At 46.1% G+C, this 24671-nt stretch overlaps 1 protein-coding gene across 5 annotated transcripts in view; it reads right to left on the reverse strand.

Annotated features, from left to right (window-relative positions):
* Window positions 1–24671, reverse strand: part of LARGE1 (LARGE xylosyl- and glucuronyltransferase 1) — a 540210-nt gene that overhangs the window by 107555 nt on the left and 407984 nt on the right. For all 5 annotated transcript variants that reach the window (XM_023631102.2, XM_070254456.1, XM_005606571.4 and 2 more), the window contains one exon: window positions 17379–17483. In XM_023631102.2, the coding sequence (XP_023486870.2) occupies window positions 17379–17483 (105 nt within the window). The remainder of the gene's footprint in view (window positions 1–17378; window positions 17484–24671) is intronic.

The following is a 24671-nucleotide window of genomic DNA, read 5'->3' on the forward strand; positions in this document are numbered from 1 at the left end:
GCAACTATTCAGCTTCTGCCATTGTAGCCCCAAAGCAGCCACAGACAAAACAAATATGAACAGCGTGGCTGTGTGTCAATCAAACTTTAATAATGGACACTGAAATTTGAATTTCATATTTTTATGTGCCACAAAGCATACTTGTCTGTTTGACTGTTTTCCCTAAATTATTTAAAAATGTAAAAGCCATTCCTAGCTTGAGACAAACAAAAGCAGGTGGCAGTGAGATTTGGCATGCTCCAACCCCTGCTGTCAACAGGTGAACAAGCATTAGGAAGATACTAAATGGACTTGGAGTAAGATTAAGAAGTAAATGTTCCCTCAGTATCCATGCCTGGTCATTCCAATTTGATCTTGAAGACACAGCCACGTTTTCTACTTCTTTTGTCATGTCCATTGAGCACAGCTAAAGACGAGCCTGTGTGTGCCGTGCTGGGCATGCAGACTGTGCTGAACACACGTGGGCCCAATGAGCAAAGCTCGCCTTGGTGGAATAGCGATGTGGGCTGAGAGATGGGCGATTTCTCTCGGTTAATTGTCTGAGCTGAGATTCTCTTCCTTGCAGCAGTCCCACAGGGCTCTGCTAACCAATGCAGGCTCCTCTGTGCCTTTCTGATTCAAATACATCTGACCTGCTGTGGTGGAATGTCAAATACACTCTAAAAGGAGATCCGGCAACTGAGGGCTCAGGGGGATAAGCGGAGGCGGGGTGGGGGGGGATGTTTAAGCATAAGGTGGATGACAGGAACAGCTCTCAAGGAGACGGGAAGACTAGGAGGCTGGTCTCTCTCTTTATGATGTCACTGGCATTTTTTTGCTGGGTTCTGTCAGTGCCTGGGAAAGTACAGGATAATGGGCCATAATCCAGGCAACAACAGGGGTACAAATAAACCATTGGAAGTGCACCCCCGCACCCTCTCTTCCCTGCAGGCCAAGGACTTTCTCTATCCGGGCACTTATGCACTATAATCTTTTGTAATTTCTCTTAGGTCTTTTTCTTTTTTTATATTTATTTTATTTAACTTTATTGAGGAATAAGTGACACATAATTGTATATGTTTAAAGTGTACAACGTGATGATTTGATATACATATACATTACAGAACGATTACTAATGTCAAGATAATTAAACATTCATCATGTCACGTAGCTAACATAGGTAACTCTCCAAAGCAAATGAAATCCGTATCTCAAAGAGATATCTGCATACCTATGCTCATTGTGGCACTATTGTCAATAGCCAAGATATGGAAACAACCTATATGTCCTTCGATGGATGAAGGTGTAAGAAAATGTGTTGTGTATATATATAATGGAATATTATTCAGCCATAAAAAAGAAAAAAATTCTGCCATTTGTGACAACATGGATGGATCTGGAGAGCATCATCCTACATCCTTCTTGACAGCAGGCTGAGGCCAGGATTCTGGTTTCCCTCGAGCATGCCCAGAGCCTAGCATGGGGCCTGATATTATGCACAGCTAACACTCAAAATATCTTTGCTGAATGAATGCACACAAATTCAAATAGCAATTGAATCCTAGAGGCTGGTGATGGTTAGGAAAGCAGGGTATAGAGGATAATGAAGACAAAGAAAGGTACTACAGTGGGAGTGGGTGTCTTTATAATGCAGCTTTGGAAAAATAAGGGAGAATTCCCACCCAATAGACAGGAATCATCTGCTTGGTTTTAGGAACTATTGATGGAGGGGGTCCCACATCAGAGATTCTAATTTGTTTGAGGTGAACCCTGGACCCCAGGTGATTTCAATGCGCAGCCATGATTCTGAAGTACTGTTCTCAAGTGAGATTTCGAATAATCATGTAAACCTTATAAAGGATGTACTGAGAATTGAATGAGATAAAGCATGAAAAGCACTCAGCATAGGGCTTGGCATGGATAAATTGTGAAGGAATGTTAGTTGGTGACATTAACACAATCTTGGGCCTTGACTACATGGTTATAAGACGGTCCACGGCTGTCCAGCCCTGTGGACTGGGGAAGGGGCTGGACAAATCCCTCTGGGCAGATCTCAGCACCCGCTCTACCAACCTCAAGCACTGGTGCCCTGAGAGGAGACTGGAAGGCAGGCTTAACACTGAGCTCTGTCAGTTACCGGCTCTGCTAACTTCTGAAATCAATTAGCCTCTTTGAGCCTCCATCAGTTCCTCTGTAAAATGGGGATTATGTGAGCTAATGCACATGAATGCACGAGTCAAGTCTAAGAGATGGGGACTGTGAACTCGGGAGACTGCCAGGAAATCAGATGCCTCATCTCACCATAAAATCTGTCTTCAAGGAAACTGTGCACTGAATGAATGCCAGATTATTTTCTTCATGGCGGGAAGATTTAGGATCACATCCTCCCTTCTTTCCCTTCCACTGCAAACTGAACGACACAGGCGTCTGGCTGGCCGGGTCATAGCTCCTGTTATGCTAAGACCTGAGTGAGTGTCACAGAAACCAGTGACCTTACATGGATCAGCAGACTGGGGCAGAAACATTTTCAGGAAATAGCCATTCCCTGTGTCCACTAACAGGCCAGGTCAATTCACTTAGTCCCGGTGCTGAAACTCCAGAGTCAGGTAGGGCGACCCACAGCAGGGGAGGGGCTCTGTTTCACTCGGCCATGGGTCCCTGCTTCGTGGCTTCAAAGGCCTGGCTGGACCTCTGAGTCAGAGCCCATCTGCCTACATGGAAAGAAGCTGAAGTTAGGTTCTGTGTTGGGTGGCTCAGGCTGCTGTAGCAAAACACCACTGGCTGGGTGGTTTAAATAAGACAGATTCATTTCTCATAGTTCTGAAGGCGGAAGCCCAAGGTCCAGGTGCCAGGAGGGCTGCTTTCTGGTGAGGACTCTCTTCTTGGCTTGTAGACGACAACTTTCTTGCTGTGTCTCTTCTTACAAGGGCACTAATGCTGTCTTGAGGGCCCCATCCCCTTGACTTTCTCTAAACCTAATTACCTCCCAAAGGCCCCATTTCTAAATAACATCACATGGGGATTTAAGGCGTCAACAAATGAATTTTGGGGGGACACAATTCAGTTCATAGCAGATTCCTATTAAGCAACTACACTGCAAAATACTGATGCTTCTGCAATTTACAGACTGTGTTCCTAGCACAGAAAACCAACAAGCAAAACACACACACACCTGTTTAATTTTAAAACTGTTTACTTGTAAATATTAGCTCTGTTTTTACCTATCTGACCTCTGACACACTTGGCATTTTCTAATCTATAAAAATGTAAAACATCTATAATGTTTGATATAGCAGTACCATTTCTGAGAATCCACTGTGTATAATGGATACTTGCACAACCAAACAAAGATGAATGCAAAGGATGTTCATGTGTGATGTTATTTATAATGTGGAAGAGAACCTAGGAACAACTAAAATACCAATAAATAGGAAACTAAATAAATAAATTATGGTACATCCATCCAATGGAAAAACTATGCCAGTCTTAAAAGGAAATACAACTTCATGTACCAAGGTAGAAAGATACCCAACATTTTAAGTAAATTGGAGCATGTAACAATTAAAAAGGAGAGGCAGGGCCAGCCCGGTGGCGCAGCAGTTAAGTGCACACATTCTGCTTTGGCAGCCTGGGGTTCGCCGGTTCGGATCCCGGGTGCGCACATGGCACCGCTTGGCAAGCCATGCTGTGGCAGGCATCCCACATATAAAGTAGAGGAAGATGGGCATGGATGTTGGTTCAGGGCCAGTCTTCCTCAGCTAAAAGAGGAGGATTGGCAGCAGATTTTAGCTCAGGGCTAATCTTCCTCAAAAAAAAAAAAAAAAAAAGGACATGCATATATAGAGATAAACAGATAATTATACATGTGGAAAGAGGAAAGTCAAGAATATACTGCAAATTATCAAGAGTGTTTAACTTTGGGGAACGTCATGGGGAGAGGGGATTTCATAGATTGTTATTATTTCAGGGGTATGCTGGTAAATGTTCAACAACTGGATCTCCAGAAAGAAAGAAAGAGAAGTCCTGATTTGCAGTGTTCACCAATTTCCATGGTGTAAATACTCCCATGGTGGCAGATTTCAAGCTACAAATGCAACACAGCTACGAAGAGATAGGCATCATTGAACAGAATTTCCGCCATACAGACACAGCAGATATAAATAACCTTAAGAGCACAGGTAATAGTATAATGATTAGGAAGTAATGAGTTTTGAGTATTTATTACCTTTGTTTTAAAAATAATTTATTTAATGGTAAGCTTATATAATTTGATTTTTAATAGTAGCTGTGTTTAAACAAGCAGTTCTCATATTTCCTGAAAATTTAACAACCGCTTCTCACAAGCCAGGGTTCCAGTACATCATTACAGTACAAATTTCTATATTATTTGTCCTTCACAACAAATGTGGATTTAAATTGTTGTCAAATTTTTTAAAATGTAGCTTTAAAAAAAATATCCTATTCTTTGGCAGTAATCTATTACTCTTATAACAACTGGTAAAGTCTATAAAAGAATTTTAAAGCAATTGAACCCACTCTTTCTGAGGGGCCTACTATGTGCCAGGCTCTGCAAACAGACCTGGTTTATTAAGCACCTGCTATGTAACAGAATATGCATTTTTCATCCACACACCTTCCAATCTCTCCACTTCTCCCCTGAAACACCTTGGGGTAGGTATCTTGACTTGGAGCTTTTTGAAAGTGCTGACTGCTCTCTTGAACATCAAGCCCTGTTGATGAAGGGCAAATGTCATGTGCCTTGGAGAGAAAGGGTTTCTGGATGCAGGCACAATGAAGAATGGCTAAAGATAAGCTGAAAATACAGGTGGGATTAGGGCGCCATGAGCAAGCGGTAGCATGTAATTAACAAAGAGGCAGCAGGATTAGCAATGTGTGTTCAGATGTTAAGAAAATGCTGCCGCTGCTAATTTTGTCCAGCTCTCTAGATCCGTATCCTTTTACCTTCTCAGCAATACTGTGATTTTTCAGGGAGGCCATTTATGATAGACGGTTTGTGTCTCTCCCAAATCCAGATGTTGAATCCTAACCCCCAGTGTGATGGTAAAAGGAGGTGGGGGCTTTGGGAGGTGATGAGGTCATGAGGGTGAGGCCCTCAGGAATGGGATTAGTGCCCTAGAAAGAGACCTCAGGGAGCTCCCTTGCCTTTTCCACCATGTGAGGACACAGCGAGAAGATGGCCAGCTGTGAATTAGGAAGCAGGTTCCTCACCAGACACTGAATCTGCTGGTACCTTGATCTTGGACTTCCCAGTCTCCAGAACTGTGAGAAATAAATTTGTGTTTATAAGGCTCCTAGTCTATGGTATTCTGTTATAGCAGCCTAAACAGACTAAGACGGCATTATTACTCTCAATTCACAGGAGAGGACACAGGGGTTTGGAGAGGTGGCTTGACTACCTCCAGTTCAGGATGCACCAGCAGGAAGTGAGGAAGTCAGGAGGAGCAGCCAGCGCCCCGTTTTCCTGCTTGATAGTTCTGGTTCACCTGGGCAACTGCAGGCGAGGCCCAGCTCCCTGGAAAAGTTTTGTTTCTGCTTTTGGTTTCTTTTTGTGATTTACTTAGCAAAGAGGGAGAAAAACCACGAGAATCTGTTGTCAGAGCTACCCAGGAAATAGAAAGAATCATTTCTAAGGAAAACAGTTCGGGCGAAAAGGGCTCAGAGTGAGAGAAGCTTGGGAGCAGGCTTCTTGCACTTCAGGTCAGATTCTGGAAGGCTTAAATTAAATACACATTCCCTCCTGTGAGGCCGTGCCTGGGGAAAGGAGGAGGCAATGACACAGTAACTCTTCTAGAACGGTGGCTTTTGCTCAGGAAGGTGGGGGATGGGAAATCTTGCCATCTTTTCAGGATGCAGCTGGGAAATCTCTTCAGCAGCTCAGTTTAATTAGAGGCTCCCCACCAAGTCTGATAAGTGTGGGGCTCTTGCTTGGCTGCCTTGCTAGGGTACTTCAGAGAATCCAGTGCTGCCCTGGGCCTGCTGACGGGTGCTACGGCATAGTGTGGGACTAGGCTGGAGCCACACCACTGAAAGATGAAAACTTGGCTCAGGAACAAGACATAAATGGAGACAATAAAAAGAAAAGGGATGCTGGGGGAGGATGGTTTCTCCCTAGGGCTGGGAGGGCAACTGCATATTGTTTAAAAACCTCCCAGCCTGCTGGATAAAGCTGAACTGCCTCTTTACCATTCAGACCTTAGACCTACCCAGCTCCCAGCCTCAGTGGTTACCCTGCATGCATCTCTGATCCCATGCTCTCTATGGCTGTGCCAGGAGGCTTAGCTACCATTTATTGAGTGCTTACTGTTTGCCAGGCATTTTCCATTCACTTGATCTTTCCAGCAATCCTGTGGGTCGATGCTGACACTCTCATTTTACAAGTGAGGAAGGTCAGGCCAAAAAAAAAAAAAAAGTGGGGGTGACGATTTTCCCAGGCCACTCTACTAGTAAAGGATGGACCAGAATTTGGGTTCTTCACTGCTCTCCGTATACTGGGCCTATACTCCACAAGTTGTACCTTTGATTAAACTAAAAACCCAATGTGTGTGCTATTCTCTGCTTGTGCCAGGAATTTCCACATCTCCCAGCCTGGGTACGGGGGCTTGCTGCTCTGTTGACCTGGAATGTCCACCCCACCCTCCCCACCTCCAGTCCTCCTGGCTCTGAAACCTTTCTTAACACATCCAAACAGCCCTCCACTCTAGCTCTCAGTGCTGTGGACACACCCCTCCATCATTGCACCTGACCACATTCATTGCATTTAATTGTCCTTAACTTCCTGATCTTTAAGTCTACAGTGGACCACTCGGGGGATGGGGTGACAGTGATGGAAGCAGGCACTACACCTTATTTTTAATTTCTACTCCACTCCTGGTGCAGGGCCCAATGCCAGGCACCCAGGACCTGTGGAGCACTTGCCTACCAAAAGGGCACACTGTAAGAGCTGGGAATATGGAATGGTGCCCATCAGCAGCTTTGCAAGCTCTCTTCCATACCTAGAAAGGCAGGGGTGAGGGAAACTGGGATTCATTTATTTTTTCAACAAATATTTATTGAGAGCTTTCCATGTCCCTGACAGCAACATAGGAATAAACAGAATAAGATCCTTGCTCTCATGGAGCCTGCATTCTTGTGGGGAAAGATGGGAATATGAGTTTCCCATTGCTGCCCTAACAGATTACTGAAGCAGCTTAAACCATATACATTTATTATTTCACAGTTGTATAGGTCAGAAGTTTAAGGGCTGGGCTGGGTTCTCTGCTTCGAGTCCCCCAAGGCCAAGATCAAGGTGCTGGCCAGCCTGGGATCTTATCTGGAGGTTCTAGGGGAGAAGCTACTTCCAAGCTCATCAGGCTGTTGGCGGAATTCAGTTCCTGGCGGTTGTAGGACTGAGCTCCCCTCTTCCTTGCTGGCTGTCAGCTGGGAGCCTCTCTGAGCTCATAAAGGCCACCGGCGTTCCTTGTCCCTTTGTCCTCTCCATCTTCAAACCAGCAAATACGTCCTTCTCATGCTTCAAATCTCCCTGACTTTCGCTCTGAAATATCTGTTTTGCTTCCCGGTGGAGGAAGTTCTTTGCTTTTAAGGGCTTGCGTGATTAGATTGGGCTCATCGGATAATCCAGGATAATCTCCCTATTTTAAGGTCTGTAATTACAGCTGCAAAGTCTCTTTTGCCATGTCACACAACATAATCACAGGTTCCAGAGATTAAGGTCTGGACGTCTTTGAGGGGCCATTCTGCCCATCACAATAGGCAGCAGTCAAATAATCACAACCGTGTATTTTATAACATTGATGGAAAGCGCAAAGAAGAAAAACAAATTAGAGTGAGAGGATGGAGAGTGTTCTTGGATAAGACAGTCAGGAAGTCCACTGTGAGGAGATGACGTCTGAGCTGAGGACGGAAGGCAGCAATGGGATGAGCTGGGGGCAGCTGGCAGAAGAGCACTACAGACAGGCGGCTGAGGTGCAGGGGTGGGAATGCATGTGGGCAACAGTCAGGAGGCCAGCGTGGCTGAAGAGGAGTGCGTAGGGAAAAGCAAGGCCCACATTTCTGGAGAGATTGCCAAGGCCAGTCCAGGACAACTCCTTTCCCAAGACACTGCCCTTTGCCATGATTCACTCTGGGCTGGTGGCCATCTTTATAAATCCTAGAACTGAGGCAGGAGAACAGGACCAGTTGTGGGGCCCTAAAACTTATTAATGTGAGTCTGAGAGCTCACAGGGCACGGAGGGAAGAAGCGATGGCATTCAGAATTCAAACACATGGAGAAATCTGATTGGAGCATTAGGAGATTGTAGGCAAGGGGACAGACTCTGCAGGGTGAGGAATGGCCTGGAGATGGGGTCATCATCTGAAACCTGGTGAGGGCCTGTTTGCTGGCTCTGACCAGGGTGGTGTGGGGCATGACCCTGTGAGGGGAACACAAACATCCAGGTCCATCCCTGCTCAGGAGCCTCTGCCCTTGCTGTTCTCTCTTCCTGGAATGCTACTATTTTAGATCTCAGCATAGCTGCCAACTCCCCTTCCTTCAACTCTTTAGCTCAAATGCTCTCCTCTCAGAGAAGTCTTCCCTAAAGTATGGCTCTTTCTAGAAGAATCCAACTCACTCCCATGCTTCCCAGAATATCACATTGTCAGGGTTTCTCAAACTCGTAAAGACTGACATTTTGGGCTGGATAATTCTTTGTTGTAGGGGACTCTCCTGTGCATTGTAGGATGTTTAGCAGCATCCCTGGCCTCCACCTACTAAATGCCAGGACCATCCCCATAGCTATGATAACTGAAAATGTCTCCAGACATTGCCAATATCCCCTGGGGCGCCAAATTTCCCAGCAACTCCTGTTGATAACTGCTGCTCTGTTACTGTCTTCCAAACACTTACCATCTTCCAAAATTATTTATTTCATTCAACAACAAATACTCAACGCCTAATATATGCCAGGCATGACTCTAGGTACAGGAAAAAAAGCAGGGAAATAGACAGAAATTACTCCCCTTGAGGAACTTGTCCTCAGGGAAAGAGACAGAAAATTAAAAAGGAAATAAGCAAAAATTATCATAGGAGGGATGGTGATTAATGCAATGGAGAAGAATGAGACAGGGAAGGGTGTAGAGTGAGGCTGTAGTTTGGCGATGGAGAGGCTCATAGGTTTAAATAGGTGTGTTCAAGAACAGCAGGGAAGGCAGAATGGCTGGAGCTGAGTGAGTGTGGGAGCACCAGGAGGAGATGGCATCAGAGGATACATGGGGAGGATTGCTTCTCTCCCACAGTAACAAATCACCTCCCAGGAATAGGGCTTGTTGTTTTGTTCAGTGGCATCCCCATGGCCTAGAAAGGTGCCTGGCAAGTCGCATATGCTAGATGCCTGATGAACTTGTGTCTAAGGAACGAATGAGCCAATGGATGGTCAGCACTGGGGAGGGAGCGCTCAGCCCTAGATATCCCCAACCAACAAAAGACAGCGTTACTGTCAAAAGATGCTGAAGAGCCACCAATTGTCTTTCCCTGTTTGTGAACCTCCAACATAAAAGGAAAGGGAACATACTACCATCTGACATTTATTGATCCAGAGATTGTCCCAAGCACTCTACAAATATCTCATTTTCTCCTCAAAGCAACCCAGTGGGGTGGAAACTCTTCTTGTCCTGATATGATAAAGTCAGACAAGATTGTTAGTTGCCCAGAATCACGCGGCTGGTACCAGACGTAGGCAGGACTTGAATCCAGGATTTTTCATTTCCAGAACATAAGTAATACAGTCTTCTAATGGGAAAAAATGAAATAGGAGCTCGAGGAGCACAGAGTGACCAATACGGGAGGAGGCTGCACACCCCGCAGTCCCTCAGTCTACCTCTTAAAGAACGACAAGAGGCAACCGCTCCTGTAGTCACTGAGCACTGACTGCATGCCCAACCCTGTCTTACATTAAATGTACTAGATTATCTCCTGTACTTCTCACGACAATCCTTTGTAAGGCAGATCCTACAACCCTCCACATCTCATTTATGAATAAACTCAGGCTCAGAACCAGTGACGTGAGGGAACTAGGGCTGTAAGACCACAGAAGAGAAGTCTAGGGTGCGCTAATTTCTTTCTTTCATTTACCTATCTGAAGGGTTATCAGGTGGAGGAGGGAGTAGATTTCCGGTGTGAACCCGGAAGGTAGAACTAAGGCCAAGGGAGGTTCTGGTTCTGGATATGAAGAGGACAAGCTTTGGGTAATGTCACTGAACCTTAGATAAAGGTTAAGTGGAGAGAAGTTGCTGGATGGCAGTATTGCTGCACAGACTTCCAGCTGGCTGACTACCACCCTCCGTGAGCAGGGAGCATTCTCTTAATCACTGACGCCAACCTCGAGGGGGACCTTGAGCACATCACGCCTTTGTGTTGGAGTCAGCCTGTTGAACACCTGCAGCCCCTTGGACTCATGACTCTTAAGAGGGACAGAAACCCTTCTCAGGACAGTCTAGCACAATGAAAAATATTCCTGCATCCCACCTGGGTCCCACTGGACATTGGTGTTTGTAATTGTAGACAACTGTTACAACTCTCTGAGCCTGAAATGAACACTTCTTACAGGAAAGAAAAAGTGCTTTTTCTGTATGATTTTAATAGACACTGAACTTGGAGTAAAAATCAAGGGAAGAGGGTACTTCCTGCTCTCTGATACTTTACCAAGAGTGCTTCACTAGTTTGCAAAAGATTCTCACGGATGGCAAACACCACTCATGGAATCTGGATTGCCAGTACCCCACCAGTCCCATTCCGCATTTGCAGTAATCACACTGCAGACAGTTCTCTCCCGAACCAGGCGTAGAAGCATCTGACTACTTTGTTAGTGCCTTCCACTGCAGTCAAGCCTGAGCAATTACACAGGAAGTCAATATTATTTTATAGTAAATTAATTTCCTTTTATTTCTTCTTCATATTATAGCCAGGGCACTATATTGATTTTTTTTAATTATGTTTGTAGACAATGTAATATAGTCATCTTTGAATTTTATTCCAGGATTGTAAAAGAGGCATTCAAAATATTTGTTACAAAAATCGGGCAAGGCCAAGGGCTGGATAAACAGAAGGCATTTTCAGTATTTTTGTGAATGACCCCAAGTTGAGGACCAAAATGAAGTCAAATAAAATGATGCAAAGATTGGCCTAAATCTGAAAAAACCCACCAGAGATAAATATAAAGTCTGTGGTTTAGGCTCAATAAATCTACTACGGAAGTACAGAATGGTGAACCTCTGGCTGAATAATTATTCATGAAGCTTTTCAGTTAAACTCAAGTTCAATTTGAGCTTGATGTGCAAATGGTAATTAAAGTCTGTACTAGGAGGCTGGTTCTCAAACTTAGTATGCCTCAGAATCACGTAGGGAGCATGTTTAAAATAACGGTTACTTGGCCTCATCTCTAGAGATTCAGATCCACTCTCTCTGGATTAGGGCTTGAAAGGTGACATTTCAGACAGGCATTCTAGGTGATTTAGGAAAGTAGGCAAAGTGTCCAGGTGGAGGCGTGAGCCTCTGACAGTTTGATAACATCCAGAGCATATCACTCAGGCTAGAGTGTCATTCTCAGAAAGAAATTGAAGCCATCTAGAGGTGGTCGACCAATCACGATGGTGAAAGGTTTAGAAGCCATCTCACATCCCATTCCTTCCTATGGAAAGAAGGTTTTGGAGGGCTGCTGCCTGACTGGCTTCAGATACGCAATGACACACAGGATCTTGATTAAGAAGAGACAACGATATGGTGTCTATATCCTTGAAGTAGAAAGATGAATGAAAACCTGCAGTAGAAAATGAGTAGACTTTTCTATTGAACGTGGTGTCAGATGAACCATTTCTAGAATGGCAAGCATCTTTCAATGAGATTATTCCAGAAACCTATGCCAAGAGCTTGGGATACAGAACTGAAAAAGTGATAATCCTTGTCCTCAGAGTTAGTGTAGGGGCCGTTCTTTCCAAACTCGTTTCCATAGCTCTAGGATCAATAAGAGTGGAGAATCCTGCTGGGTTTAACAGCTTTCGTTTTACTTCTGGACTTTTCAGGATCTCTAATACGCCAATGTGCAATCTGAATCTCTAAGGGAGCAACAGAGCACGCAGATTTATCAGGTGTATCTGTCCACAGTTTCTAAACACATATTAAGATCTCCTGCAATATGTTCTGGAATTAGTCTAGAAAATGCCGGTCCAGGATTACTGCAGGGCTGACATTCAACTCTGAATCTCAATCACGCTAGAGGTTCAAGTCATACTAAATTTATTTGCAGATATGCAAAGATATAGTCTTCTCGGAAGAAAGGTTCTTGGTATCACATGTTTAAAAATCATTTTCTACCCAGAATAACAGGCATTCGGTAGCATGTGCTGAACCAACTACACTTAAATCTCGTTTCTCCGGATGCAATTATGACAGACAGAAATCATCCAATCACAACATTCCTTCAGAGCAAGAAGAGGTCTTAGCTCTTGACCCAAGAGACAGGAGGGCTCAAAGAAATGAAGGGAATTGCATAGGGCTGCCAAACGCTAGATGTCAAAGCCAGAGCAAAGGATCAGTCAACATTCCACACTTCTCGTCCCACTAAAGCTATCTGTTTAACAGTTCTTTGACAAGTTGTCAAATGTTTGCTCCTTTTGAATCTCCGCTGCGGAGTCCACCATGGTGCCCAACTTTACTGTGCATCACATTCCACTTCTTCAAGGCCCAGAATTTGCTCCAACCTCAGAGGTGAGTCAGTCCTTGAACGTCCCAATTTTGTTATTCTACAGATAAGGATTCCTAGATCAATTCTTCCTCTCTCTCTAGAGAGCCAGGTCTCCATCTGCCTGTCTCTGGCCTAATTTGAAGACCGAAAGGAACAGGGTACATTTTATTTTTAAATTGTTTCTTAAAGCACATCCTCTGGTTGAATATTATGTCTTTCATCTCGGAGAGGAGACATCTTCTCCTTGAGTAACCTCTGGGATCCTACGCCAACAAATCCCTCGGTAAACCTGCCATCTTCTCTCTACTGGCCTGCCTTCCGTCACTTCATTCTCCTATCACCTGCTCCTTTTAGCTCTCCTTCTCTTCTTTGCTAGTGTTTGTTTTTAAGATATTCACCACCAGCATATGAACTGAAGTGGGCTGAATCTTAATGAGCCTGTCACAATCTTGTTTCTTTAAAAAAAAAAAGAAAAAAAAAGTCCTGCAGACAGCTGAATGCCAGGTGAATGACAGCTTCTTGCACCTAGATGATGAATGGAGAGAATGGTTGGGAATGAGCCCATCTCTGTGCAAGGCTGTGGGAGCTGCCTTTAATTCCACCTGAGCGGCGATAGCGAGGGCCCCGTGCTGGGATCTGCCCGGTCATCTGCAGCTGCTGTGGCTTAGCAGCTCCGTGAAGATGGAATTAAGCTGTAAACCGCTAGAGTAAGAAGGGGGGGTGGTGAGTGGGAGAAGGGGAGTAGATCCTCCCTGGTCTTTTAGGGCTCCGGGAGCTTTGGGCAAGCAGATTGGGAAAGAACAACAAAAAGAGGAAGGGGGAAGCTGGCTGGCTCTTTGCGGGGGAATGTCTACCTTACAAGACAGTTCTAGGAATTAATGAAGATAATACATGGTGAGGTGTCTGGTCTGATGCCTGGTGAATGCAGCTGAACTTGATAAATGTGGCTCCATCTAAATGACCCGAAAACAGCTACTCAGCTAGGCTGCGCTCAGGGGGAGAAATAAAAACTACAACCAACTTCCTAATGCACCGTGGTTTCCCAGGCCCCTGTGGCAGCCTGGGGTGGGATTATCCTTCTCAGTTTGCAGATGAGGAACCCAAGGCTGACAGAGCTTGAGTCACTTTCCAACAGGCACAAAGTTGAAAAGCAACAGAGTCAGGTCTCGAAGGTGGATCTTCCAACTCAAACATCTCATGCTTTTTCTAGGGATTTTCAAAGTAAAACACAGTTTGGAAGCTGATAAACGAACTAATGCCGTCATTTTTTACTAAAATAATATGAAAGGCTAACCTTCTTCAGGTAGTGGAGAGATAGGAGCAAAACTGCTGGGTGGCTGCATTGTATTTGGGGAAAAGCAGAAAACTGACTGACTGTTTCTGACCAGGGTTTAGGGGATCTTAGTTCAACTTAGCCAATCATGAAAACACCATCTTTAAAGCAGGTGGATTCTATCTCTGATAGAATCAGTGGCAGAAAAACGCAAGAGGACACAGGCTAAGATTGACTAAGTACTTTGTGCCGGACACCAGGCGAGGCTCATTGAACAAATTACCTTGTTAATCTTCACGCACTAGATACTATGACTGTTCTATTTACAAGGGAGTGAACTAAGGTTTAAGGAGGTGAAGCAGCTGGGCCAAGCTACAGAGACTAAGTGGTGAAATTACATTCCATCCAGCTCTGCCTCAGTTTCCCAACATCGAACTGAAGGCGCCACATGGGGCTCTGCTGGAGACACCCCCTTTGGAGGCTTGAGATGTCCTGGGATTTGGGGTGGCAGGTGCCCTCCAGCAGAGTCCTCAACTTCCACGAGAATCTACGTGTCTCGATGACTCAGCCACTGATATGTGGCACCGTCCTTAAGTCTTAAAATAACAAATCCCCATCATGAAAGCTAATGCATTCTGACATCGCAGAAATCCTTTCATAATGATCACTTCGTGTCACGGGCTTATTTAAATGGACACATCACTTCGAACAGAGCTTTCTCCCTTCAGCTCTGCCCTTTCAGTGGCAGCAAGAAGGGAAGGAACTCAGTGCCGTGGCATATCAAGTAGAAGCTGGAGGAGGGTTAGAGACCGGTCAGTCTCCTGACCTCACATTCTAAGGCAAACCGGGAGGGGACGTGTCATTTTTGTCACAGTAAATTCCCCAGTGTGCTACATTTTTCTTCTCCCTGCAAACCTGGATTGATGACCAGTGGTCTTTGTTTTACGCAGACAACCACGACCCCGATGCTGTGTCCTCGAGGCACTGCAGTATTTCTCTGTGTGACATTTTCTATTATTTTATGTTGTGGAAGACAGAAACTAAACACACAGCAGGGTTTACCTGAGACCGCCCTTCTCCCATCCACAAACGTGGGTGTCTCCAGCTTTACGAAAGCCTGGGGTGAATGTGTCTGGGATGCAGGCACAAAAGATCAACAGGGGTGACCATGTGCTTCCCAAAGGAAAGCAGGGGGAGCCCTCTCATTGGCCCGCTGTGGGTTCCTGGGGCTCCAGCCTTGAAGACACTGAGACGACAGCTCCCGGGAAAGCTTGCGGGGAGGGGAGGCAGAGAGGCACGTTTTATCAGAGCCGACCCTTGGACCTCCTGCTCCAGGAACATCCTGGAGGCTTCTTACTGGGCAGAATCCTGGGCCCCTCTGCACACCGTTCAAGGGAGAGAGTCCAGGATTCTACATTTTAAAAAAGTCTTCTTGATCCCGAAGACACTAAAGTTCAAGCTAGTGAGGTTAGGTTAGTAGTTAACACAGCAGGTTCCTTACTTATCAGACGACAGCCTTAAACTCGCTAAGCTTTCGTTTCCTATGTATAAATGGAGACAAGAATAGCACCTGCCTCCTGGGGTTAGGGTGAGGATCAGATGAGATTAACACGTAGAAAGCACCTGGCCCAGAGCCTGGCCAACACTCAGCTGGTATGCAGAAGCACAACTTTATCCCTTATTAAAACGCTGAAATACTTCTAAACTGGCTAATAAAGAGCGGCTTCTCTGAGGCCCTTCGGTCTCCCTCCTCCAAATTCCCCACTATCCAGCAACTCAAGGGTTCACGCCAGGCATAGCAGGTGGGCCTCCAGGATGCAGCCCCGGGGCTGTGAAGGGCTGGTGGTTAAAATTCTTCCACTGCAACCTCCGCTGACTGTCATGCCTAGTGGGTGTTACAGGGAAAAGTTACACCGAGCGAGGCATGCCTGGATGCTCTGGCAAATGTCAGCTAAGGAATGTCCCCCAGCTCAAAGGATGGCCTTCAGTACAGAGCTCCCTAACTGCCACCTCTGGCTGCTCAGGACATTGACTCTGGCCCTTTCTTTCCTTGTCCTATGTCAGCTTTGACCCTGCTCTGACCCCATCTCTGACCTCACCTCTGGACTAACTCTCATCCTTTTTCCTTTGGCCTCTGGGGCCCCATGTTTGCATCTGACCTCTCTGGAATCTGACCTTCAGCTCTCAGAGTTGACTTTTGGGCTCTTCCCACTACAGACTGGCCTTAGCCTCCAGGACAGGCTTTACCTTTGGGTAGTGCCATCCCCAGACACCAGCCCTAACCCAGGACAGTTGGTCTCAGATGCCAGGTCTCAGCCTTTCTTGGGCTGACCCAACCTACTGCTCCCTGAGCTCCAAGTTCTAGTAACACAGACTGGAAGTTTTCATCCTTTGAGAACAGGGTACCAAAGCAGACGCAAAAAGAATGGAGGGGCAGAGGCGAAAGGATACAGAGGCATTTCAAAGATGGACACTGGCAGGACCTGAGCCTAAGGCGAGGTTCATTGTTTATACGCTCCATGAGGTCACAGGCTGTGTCTGGTGCACCTGGCATAGGGCCTCACATACAGCAAGCATTCAACAGGCAGTTGTTGAACAAAGAATGAATGAATGAACGATATTATTAACAGAGATGGAAAGGAAAAAGAGGAAACGCAGGTTTCGGGTTACCAACAAGGGAGAACAATGCACTTGATTTTGGAGACGTGGTGTTTAAAGGCTGTGGTGCTCCTAAGTCCCAATCACCAAACATTTCTGCCTTTTCTCCTGGGCACATGGTCAGGATGCACTCGCCCACACCCCTTGAAGGCAGGCATGGCCACATGACATGCTTTAGCCAAGGAAATATTAGCAGAAATGATGTCACTTCTGACCTGAAACTTTCAGAGTCACCAGGACATCTGTTACTTTCCTCCCCGTACACGAAGTACGCATCCAGATGAATTCTGAATACCTACACTGAGCCCAGATCCCGGGCAACTGACGACAGATGTGGAGCGTGAGTTAATGAAAATAAATGTCTGCTGAGTTAAGAAACTGAGATGTTGAGGTTCGTTGTCACTGCAGGATGATCTCTGTACATTAACGGAGCCAAGGAACCTACAGGTCATCCTCATAAAGATGCCCAGCTGGATGCAGGACTGAAGATCAGCCAGGAGAGAGGCTTTTTGGCGAGGTTGCCACAGATTAGCAAGGCCCAATAGCTACTCTGCCCAGCGCTGCAGCACTAAGAAAGAACTAGAACATCAACCGCCCCCATATTGCCCACTGCAGAATTCAGGCAACCAGGTGGCCTTCTTGTATGCTTCAGCCCACCTCCTCAGCCCTGAGGAAGGACACTGAGTCCTCACATCACCCTTTGTAACCCCCATCCCGCCTCCCTCATGATTTACCTGTGTTGTAGCCCCTTCCAAGGGCAGGCCAAGGGCGGTGATTTTTCCACAGGTTTCCAAGGTACCAGTCACTCTGGTTCTCTACCAAGCCCAGGACCTGCTGACCTGTGAAGGACAGAGAATGCAAAGGTCTTAAAAGAAGCTGAGCCAAGGGGATCAGTATAATAACAGAAATCATCCTTACAGTAGCTTCCAGTATTGGCAGTTTTTATTAAGTGCTAGGCCCTGATTTAAATGCTTAACTTGTATTAACATATTTATTTCTCACACTTATGCAGCCCAGCCATTTTTATCATTCCCATTTTATAGAGAAGAAATGAGGCTACCCAGAGTAGTTAATTAACTTGCCTAAGGTCACTCAGTTAATCTGTGATAAAGCCAGAATCCCAAATCATTCATCCATCCATCCATTTATCCATCTGTCTGTCCATCCATCCATCTGTCCGTCCACCCATCCATCCACCCATTTATCTGTCCATCCATCCATCCATTTATCTGTCTATCTATCCATCCATCCATCCGTCTGTCCATCCATCCATTTATCTGTCTATCCATCCATCCATCCATTCCTTAACTCATGCAACATGTATTTATTTCCTGACGTACTATCCTTCAGGTGTTCCAGTTCTAATCTTTCCCATTGTATATTAATTTACTAGCTTTCTGGGCATGAGATGAGATAATTTTCTCACATCAGAGAGGAAGAAATGACCCTTGGTTAATGAGATGGGAGCCCACAGAGAAGAGCCACCTTTTGGCCACCTTTTCATGGTGTTTTTAACTCTCATATTCACTTTATCTTGTGTCAACAAGCATCACGTCAATGCAGGAGTGTTTTCTAGAGGAATAATGGCGCCTCTGTCCCCAGAGCTCGGCTTTGATACTGGCCTCAGTCTCGAGGGCACTGAGGCCAACGTCGGAGGTGAGTCAGGTCTCTTAGTCAATTTCTTAGCATCTTAGGCGAGTCAGTCACTCACCTCAATTTCTTAGAGCATCAACGTTCCTGAGACTCAGGCAGGAATAAGTCTCCAGGCCTTCTAAGTAGGACAAGTCGGGCAACAGAATCAACTACCTTCTGCCAGACAACCCTATGATGCCATTTGCAGAAGGCGTTCTCTCGAAATTCTTAACACCACCATTTTACAGACTAAGAAACTGAGGCTCACATAGAACCGTGATTGGCACAACTAGAGATGGAGCCAGGATATGGATCTATATTTGTCTGACATCCAGGTTCTTTCCACTGTCTCAACGCATTATTGCTTAACTTTCTAACAAATATTTCAGGGAGGAATTGTAAATCCACATTTTGTAGAAAGAGAAACTGAGGCTCGGAAAGTTTAAATAACTCACTGAAGGTCACACGCCTAATAATCACTGTGTTCCCCAGCTAACCAATGCCTCCTGGAGCTAAAATCCTGATACTGTTGGCGAGTCTGAGGAATAAAGACCTTTCTGACCAAATGAAGGCCCAGCAGCATGTTAAGAAAACACAGTGGTTCTCCTGGAACACCACACTGGGTGATATAGAATCTCCTTGGTGTGATGACAGCTCCCTGAAATGATGGTGTGTGGGTTTGGTGTAATTTATTTGATCAATTTATCGGGCTCCTATCTAAATCATCACCCCAGAACAAATACATAAATTAGAGGCATGGGAAAAATACTACCTCCCACTTTGTCACTGTATATGATCGTATCCAAAACTTGGAGAGTCCCTCAGAAAAACGCATCACCAATTCAGGAAGTGCAAGCGCCAATCAATTCTACAGGCAACAAGCTTGGGATGTTTGAGCAAAACAATTAGATCTGAAAGGCAGGGTGCCTTCGGTTGAGAAAACAGCGAGCCGGGTCCCGATGCTGTGACCTCATTAGAGAGCTCAGTTAATAAGCGCACCCCGAGGTTGGGATGCAAAAGGCATGTGGGGTCCTTAGGGAGCTGGTTCATTATAACTAATGACCCCAGGTTGGTATCACAATGTGTTTTTTTTGGTATGAGGAAGTGTGTCATGTGCCCAGAACTGACAAAAAGGGAATAAGATTCCATTGAGTTTAGAGTGGACATCTGAATCTCCAGTACTTCTGTAGCTTTTCGAAAGTCCCAATTCTGTATTCTGGCATTCCATGCTTTGTATTCTACCTCAATCTGCTTCTTTAGGCAGATTCTCCAGTAGCCACACTTCCTTCCTGCCACACAAAAAGGCAGAGTTTTGTTGCTTGTGTTCCCATCTCTGCGTCTTACTCCTATAGCTCTTGCTTAGCAGGACCTGCCTCTGGCCCCTGCCAGCTTCGGTCTGTAATCCTTTAGGGCCCAGCTCGAAGCTGCTTATGAACACCCTCAAGTCTGAATGATTACTTTACCTTCACTCCCACAGGAGAGGGGAGACATCTCTCTTTAGAACTTCCTCTGGGTATTTTTGCCATCAGCTGACGTATGCCCCGTAAAGGCCAGCGTGGGTGACGTTCAGGCACACCCACACCTCATCTGTAAATATCCATGTCTATATTAGTCCAACGGCGAGGACTGTGTAGTATCTAACACACTAATAGGAGCTAATAAATGTCTGCTAAGTAAATGATGCCTGGTGGGTAAATCTCTCTTGATTGGGAGACCACCAATATTAGTGTATTAATGTCCCCACACTTCTGAGGCTGTAAAGCATTTCACCTGCTCCCCATTCACCAACATCAACACATTCTTCCACTCAGCTCCCGGAACTCTGGCATCTTCCTCACCTGCATGGAAAACTGCAAAGATGCAGGCGCAACACCTAAAAGCATCTTTTGTATCGGTTGCTCTACTGAAGGCTTGAAACTCAAGGTCTTAATCTCCAGAGAAGGAGTAATTTGCATGGTTAACCTGAAGTCACATTATCCCCAAGAATAACACCCAAATTCTCCTTCGCTCAGTTTGCACCTGGGCTGCATTTCTTATGATGGGGGCATGCAGTCCCTTCACGGATGCCAGTCCTCTACAAGGTGAGGAAAATAAAACCCTTAATTAGCAACACGGTAGCCGTAATTTTAATATCCACTGGTTGAGAAAGCAAAGTAACAAACAGCTACTAGGACTTCCTTTTGCTTTTTCAGACGGATTCATTAGCTGCTCTGTTGATGATTAAATGGTAGCTGGATTTTGTAAGTGATTACCCTGAGCTAACTTCTCAAGAGTCCCACCTCTGCAGAGGTCTGTGTCCGTGGACAAGGAGCCATGAGCAGCAGTGTAGACAGAGGTGGTGAGTGTAGACTGAAGCCAGACTCCCTGGTTCCAATTCCTAGCCCTGCCACTTTCTAGCTGTGTAACCTTGAGAAAATTGCTTAACCTCTCTCTGCCTCAGCATCTAACTCTTATGGCTGTTGTGAATTCCCATGTGTTCCATGCTCAGCACAGGGGCTGGGACACATCAAGCGCTATATAAGGAATAGCTCTTTTTAAATACCACCATCCAAGCTCACCTGTGAGCATCTGAAAGACAGTGAGCCCATGCAGTGGCTTTCCTGGGAGGTCATAGGGCGCGACGATTAGGTCTTTCCAGAACTTTGTTTCTCTAAGTGTGGTCTGAGGATTGTCTGCTTCAGAAATAGCTGGGCTTCTCGTTAAAAGTGCAGGTTCCTGGGCCTCAACCTAGAAGTCCATTGTGACCAGGAGCCTACTTCTCCTGACCTCTCTGGTTTCTAGAAGGGATTCCCTGGCTCCTTGCCCCAATCCTTTCTGTCTCCCACGGGCGTGGAATGAGTTACCTGACCAGTGAGTTTCAGAGAGCACTGAGTTTATGAAGCTCAGCCCCTCCTCCATCCCTTCCCAGGAGCCAGCAGAGGGCCCACATGGAATCTTCTTTCCATGCTGTCAATTGTCCAGGGCAGGCTCCCTCCCGACAAGGGTGCAGGTGCCCACCATCCTCTGACAGGCTGGGTAATTCCGGCTCCGGGTTGTGGTGCTATGAATATTCCTTGCAGATGCCCATCGAAGTGAAGCCCTCCAATTGAACTTTTATCCGTAAAGGTGACATTTGCTCTCATTCCTCTGTCTTATCTCTAAATTGGTTCAGAACCTGGGTGATAGTATATATTAAATTTCTAAATAAGAATTCTAGCCACTGGGTCTAGTAATCTGCACTTAAAAAAAATTCCTGGATAATTCAGATGCACATTAAAGCCTGAGAATTATTGCTCAGGGTCTGGAAGCTCTGTCCTTGCTTCACTCAGGGGCAAAGTTCACTTGCAGGGCCACCAGCACACAATAAACTCATGTGGCGTCTAAAGCCAGCTCATAAACCAGCAGAATTCAGTGACGGCCTCCAGTGCTACACTTCTTGAGTATAGGAAAGCAGTGAAGAAAATGAATGCCAGAGCCAGACTGCCCAAGTTCAAATCCTGGCTCCTCACCCTCGGACAGGTTACTTCACCTCTCTGTGCTTGTTTCTTCATTCATTTACAGAGTGGAGTTAATAAATAGTGAAAATGCGGCTGTGCTCTTTGCTTAGTCAAACAGCACCACTAACAGTGCCTAGAAACTAGTAAAATGTTCAGGAAGCTTTGGCTCTTCACTGCACCCAGAATTCCCCGGCCCTATATTCTGCCCCATCTGCCCGGATTCAGGCATCTGCAGTCTGAGCGTCGCCTCCCTTCCTTAGCTGACATGATCCTCCCTCAGCCCAGACTTCAGTTTAGTTTAATATCGATTGAGAGTTCGCTTTGTGTCAGATACCACACAAAATACTGAAAATCAAAGACAATAAAACAGAGTCCTTGCCCTGGAGGCGGCCAGAAGAGGAGACAGATAAACAATTATGAAGCAGCGTGGTCCCTGCAGTGACAGAAAAACACTGATAAGGCAGAGGGACGGAGGGCAGGGAGGAAGAATTGATGCTCTGGGGAAAGTGGGGGATGCCTGCTTGGCGGCTCCTCAGAGGCATCTGCCACATCCTCTCCCTCACCGCAGGTTGGGCCTGCCCCTTCCACACACAGCTCCAAGCTCCCAAGCTTCCTTCAAAGCTTTTCTGATAATGGTGCTGCCCCCCAACACCTTTCTAGGCAGACAGTCCCTCTGGTCCCTGGTGACATCGCCTACGAGACAGGTCATCTTTTACAGCTCTGCCGATCCCAGTTCATCCCGTGTGGCATCTATACCCTGGTCCCCAGAGGTCAAAGTCTAAAGCCTTAACTTTGAGCATGCAAGCACATCCTTGGCCTGCCATCCCCCTGAGAGGTAAAGTCCCAAGGGCTTCCTCCTGGGGAGACGACAGGGCTGCCAAAGTGCTGCCTCCCTCAGCATTCCCCACCACCTGCCTCGCCTTCTTAGGAGTTATTATAATAAAACACTGCGACTAAGAGAAAAGGCTTTGTCATTGCTTTCTGTGCTGGCCCTGTGGTTATGATTAAGTGCTCTGCTCCCTGTCTTTCTTACTCCAGGCACAAGTTAACTTATGAAAATGAAGCTGTCTTCTTTGCTTATTCATACATCACCACTAACAGCCAGACAAGAGCAAACAAGCTTGCTCTTCGGCTGGGGCCCTGGTGTGGGTGTCACCAGCCAGCAGACGGATGTTCCCCAGGCTGGGAACTCCCCTGCTCCCTCCTTCTGTGGCTTTTGGCTCCAGGCAGGGCTCCTGCTGTTCAGGAGGTGAGGCCCCAGAAGCAGGGAATGGTGATGCTCCCCCATGGCACATGGGCATGGAAAGGGCAGGGTGGGCACTGGCCCACCAGGTATGAGGAAGGCAGCAGGGTAAATTAGAGACAAAGGGTTTTTTAACCCAGACAAAACAGGGTTCTAGCCCCAGGTCCGTATGGCTTGACCAACTTCTCTGAGCATCAATTTCCTTATGGAAAAAGGTCAAGAATAGAATCTACCTCCTGCCTGCAAGAATGGAGGTGCAGATCAAATAAGGTAACGTGCAAAGTGCCTGGCTCATGGTGGATGCTTGACTAAAGGCATTTCTCTTGCTCCCTTTAGTGATGGTCATTGTTTACAATGTCTAAGTTTTCCTATTCAAGCACTGACATTACCTGCAAAATTTGGCCCTACTGACCCCCGGTCCCGCCCTGCTGGCCTTGCCCCCACCACACTGCACCTTTTTGAAGCCTTCAGCTCCTGAGACACCAGTCTCTTGGCTGTTTTCCTCCCTCTGAACGTTCTTTCCCTGCCTCCTTCATGGGGCTCCTCTCTCTCTGCCTCCCTTTTAGTGCTGGGGCTCCCTAACTCCCATCCTTGGTACTCTTTTCTTCTTGTTCTCCAGTTGATCCCTGGATGATGGGATCTATTCCAATGACTTCAAATACTATTGATAGGAAGATACCCACCCATCTCCATCCCCAGCTCAGACTACTTTCCTGAGCTTCTTTCTCTTAAATCCAACTGTCTGCTCACCATCTTAATCGGGCTATTTCACAGTGAAGTTCAACTCAAACTGACCAAAACCAAATTCACAATCTTCTCCCCCTAAATAATGGTCTGACCCCTGACATCTTGTTGGTTGATAGCATCAAGATCTAAGTTGTCACTGAAGCTTAGAAACCTTGGAATCAACCTTGACATCTCCGTCTCCTCATTCCTCACATCCTCATCATAATCACATCCTACAGATTTGATCTGCTCTTTCTGCAGTTCATTCCCTCCCTTGCTCTACCCCACCCTCATTATCTCCCATTCCTAGGTTACCTTAGCAGAGTCCTACTCGATCACCCTTCCCTTAGGAGAACCCCCTGCCATTCCATTCTGCTTACCCAGCCGCAGAAATATTTTGCAAGTGCAAATCTGATGATTTTGCTTCCTTGACTAAAATGCTTAAATGCTTCTGGGGCCCAGTATAGGAAGGAAGGATGGATGGATGGATGGATGGATGGATGGACGGACGGACGGACGGATGGGTGGGTGGGTGGATGGATGGATGGATGGACGGACGGACAGATGGGTGGGTGGACGGATGGATGGAAAAAACCATATTATCTATAACCCACCATCCTAGATTATCTGGAACTGGTGAATTCTATCTGAATGGGGTGGAAGTGGATGTGTACTAGTTAAGCTCTCCAGGTAAACACCAGGAACACGTTGCTGTAGCTCTGATCACAGATGCTTCCAGTGCTATCTCCTTTGTCCCACCCCCAGGAAAGCTCCTGGGCACACAGAGGGAGCCTGCCAACCACTGCTGCATATCAAACAGTTGTGCTTATACCAGCAGGTGAATATTAAAATGTTATAACCGGGGGCTGTCCTGAATATCAGCAGAGAAAGCAACAATGCCCTCCCAACCTCATATTTATTCTAATAAGCTATTTTAAAATCGAAAAGCC

The sequence above is a fragment of the Equus caballus genome, chromosome 28 (assembly GCF_041296265.1).
Source record: "Equus caballus isolate H_3958 breed thoroughbred chromosome 28, TB-T2T, whole genome shotgun sequence".
NCBI lineage: Eukaryota > Metazoa > Chordata > Mammalia > Perissodactyla > Equidae > Equus > Equus caballus.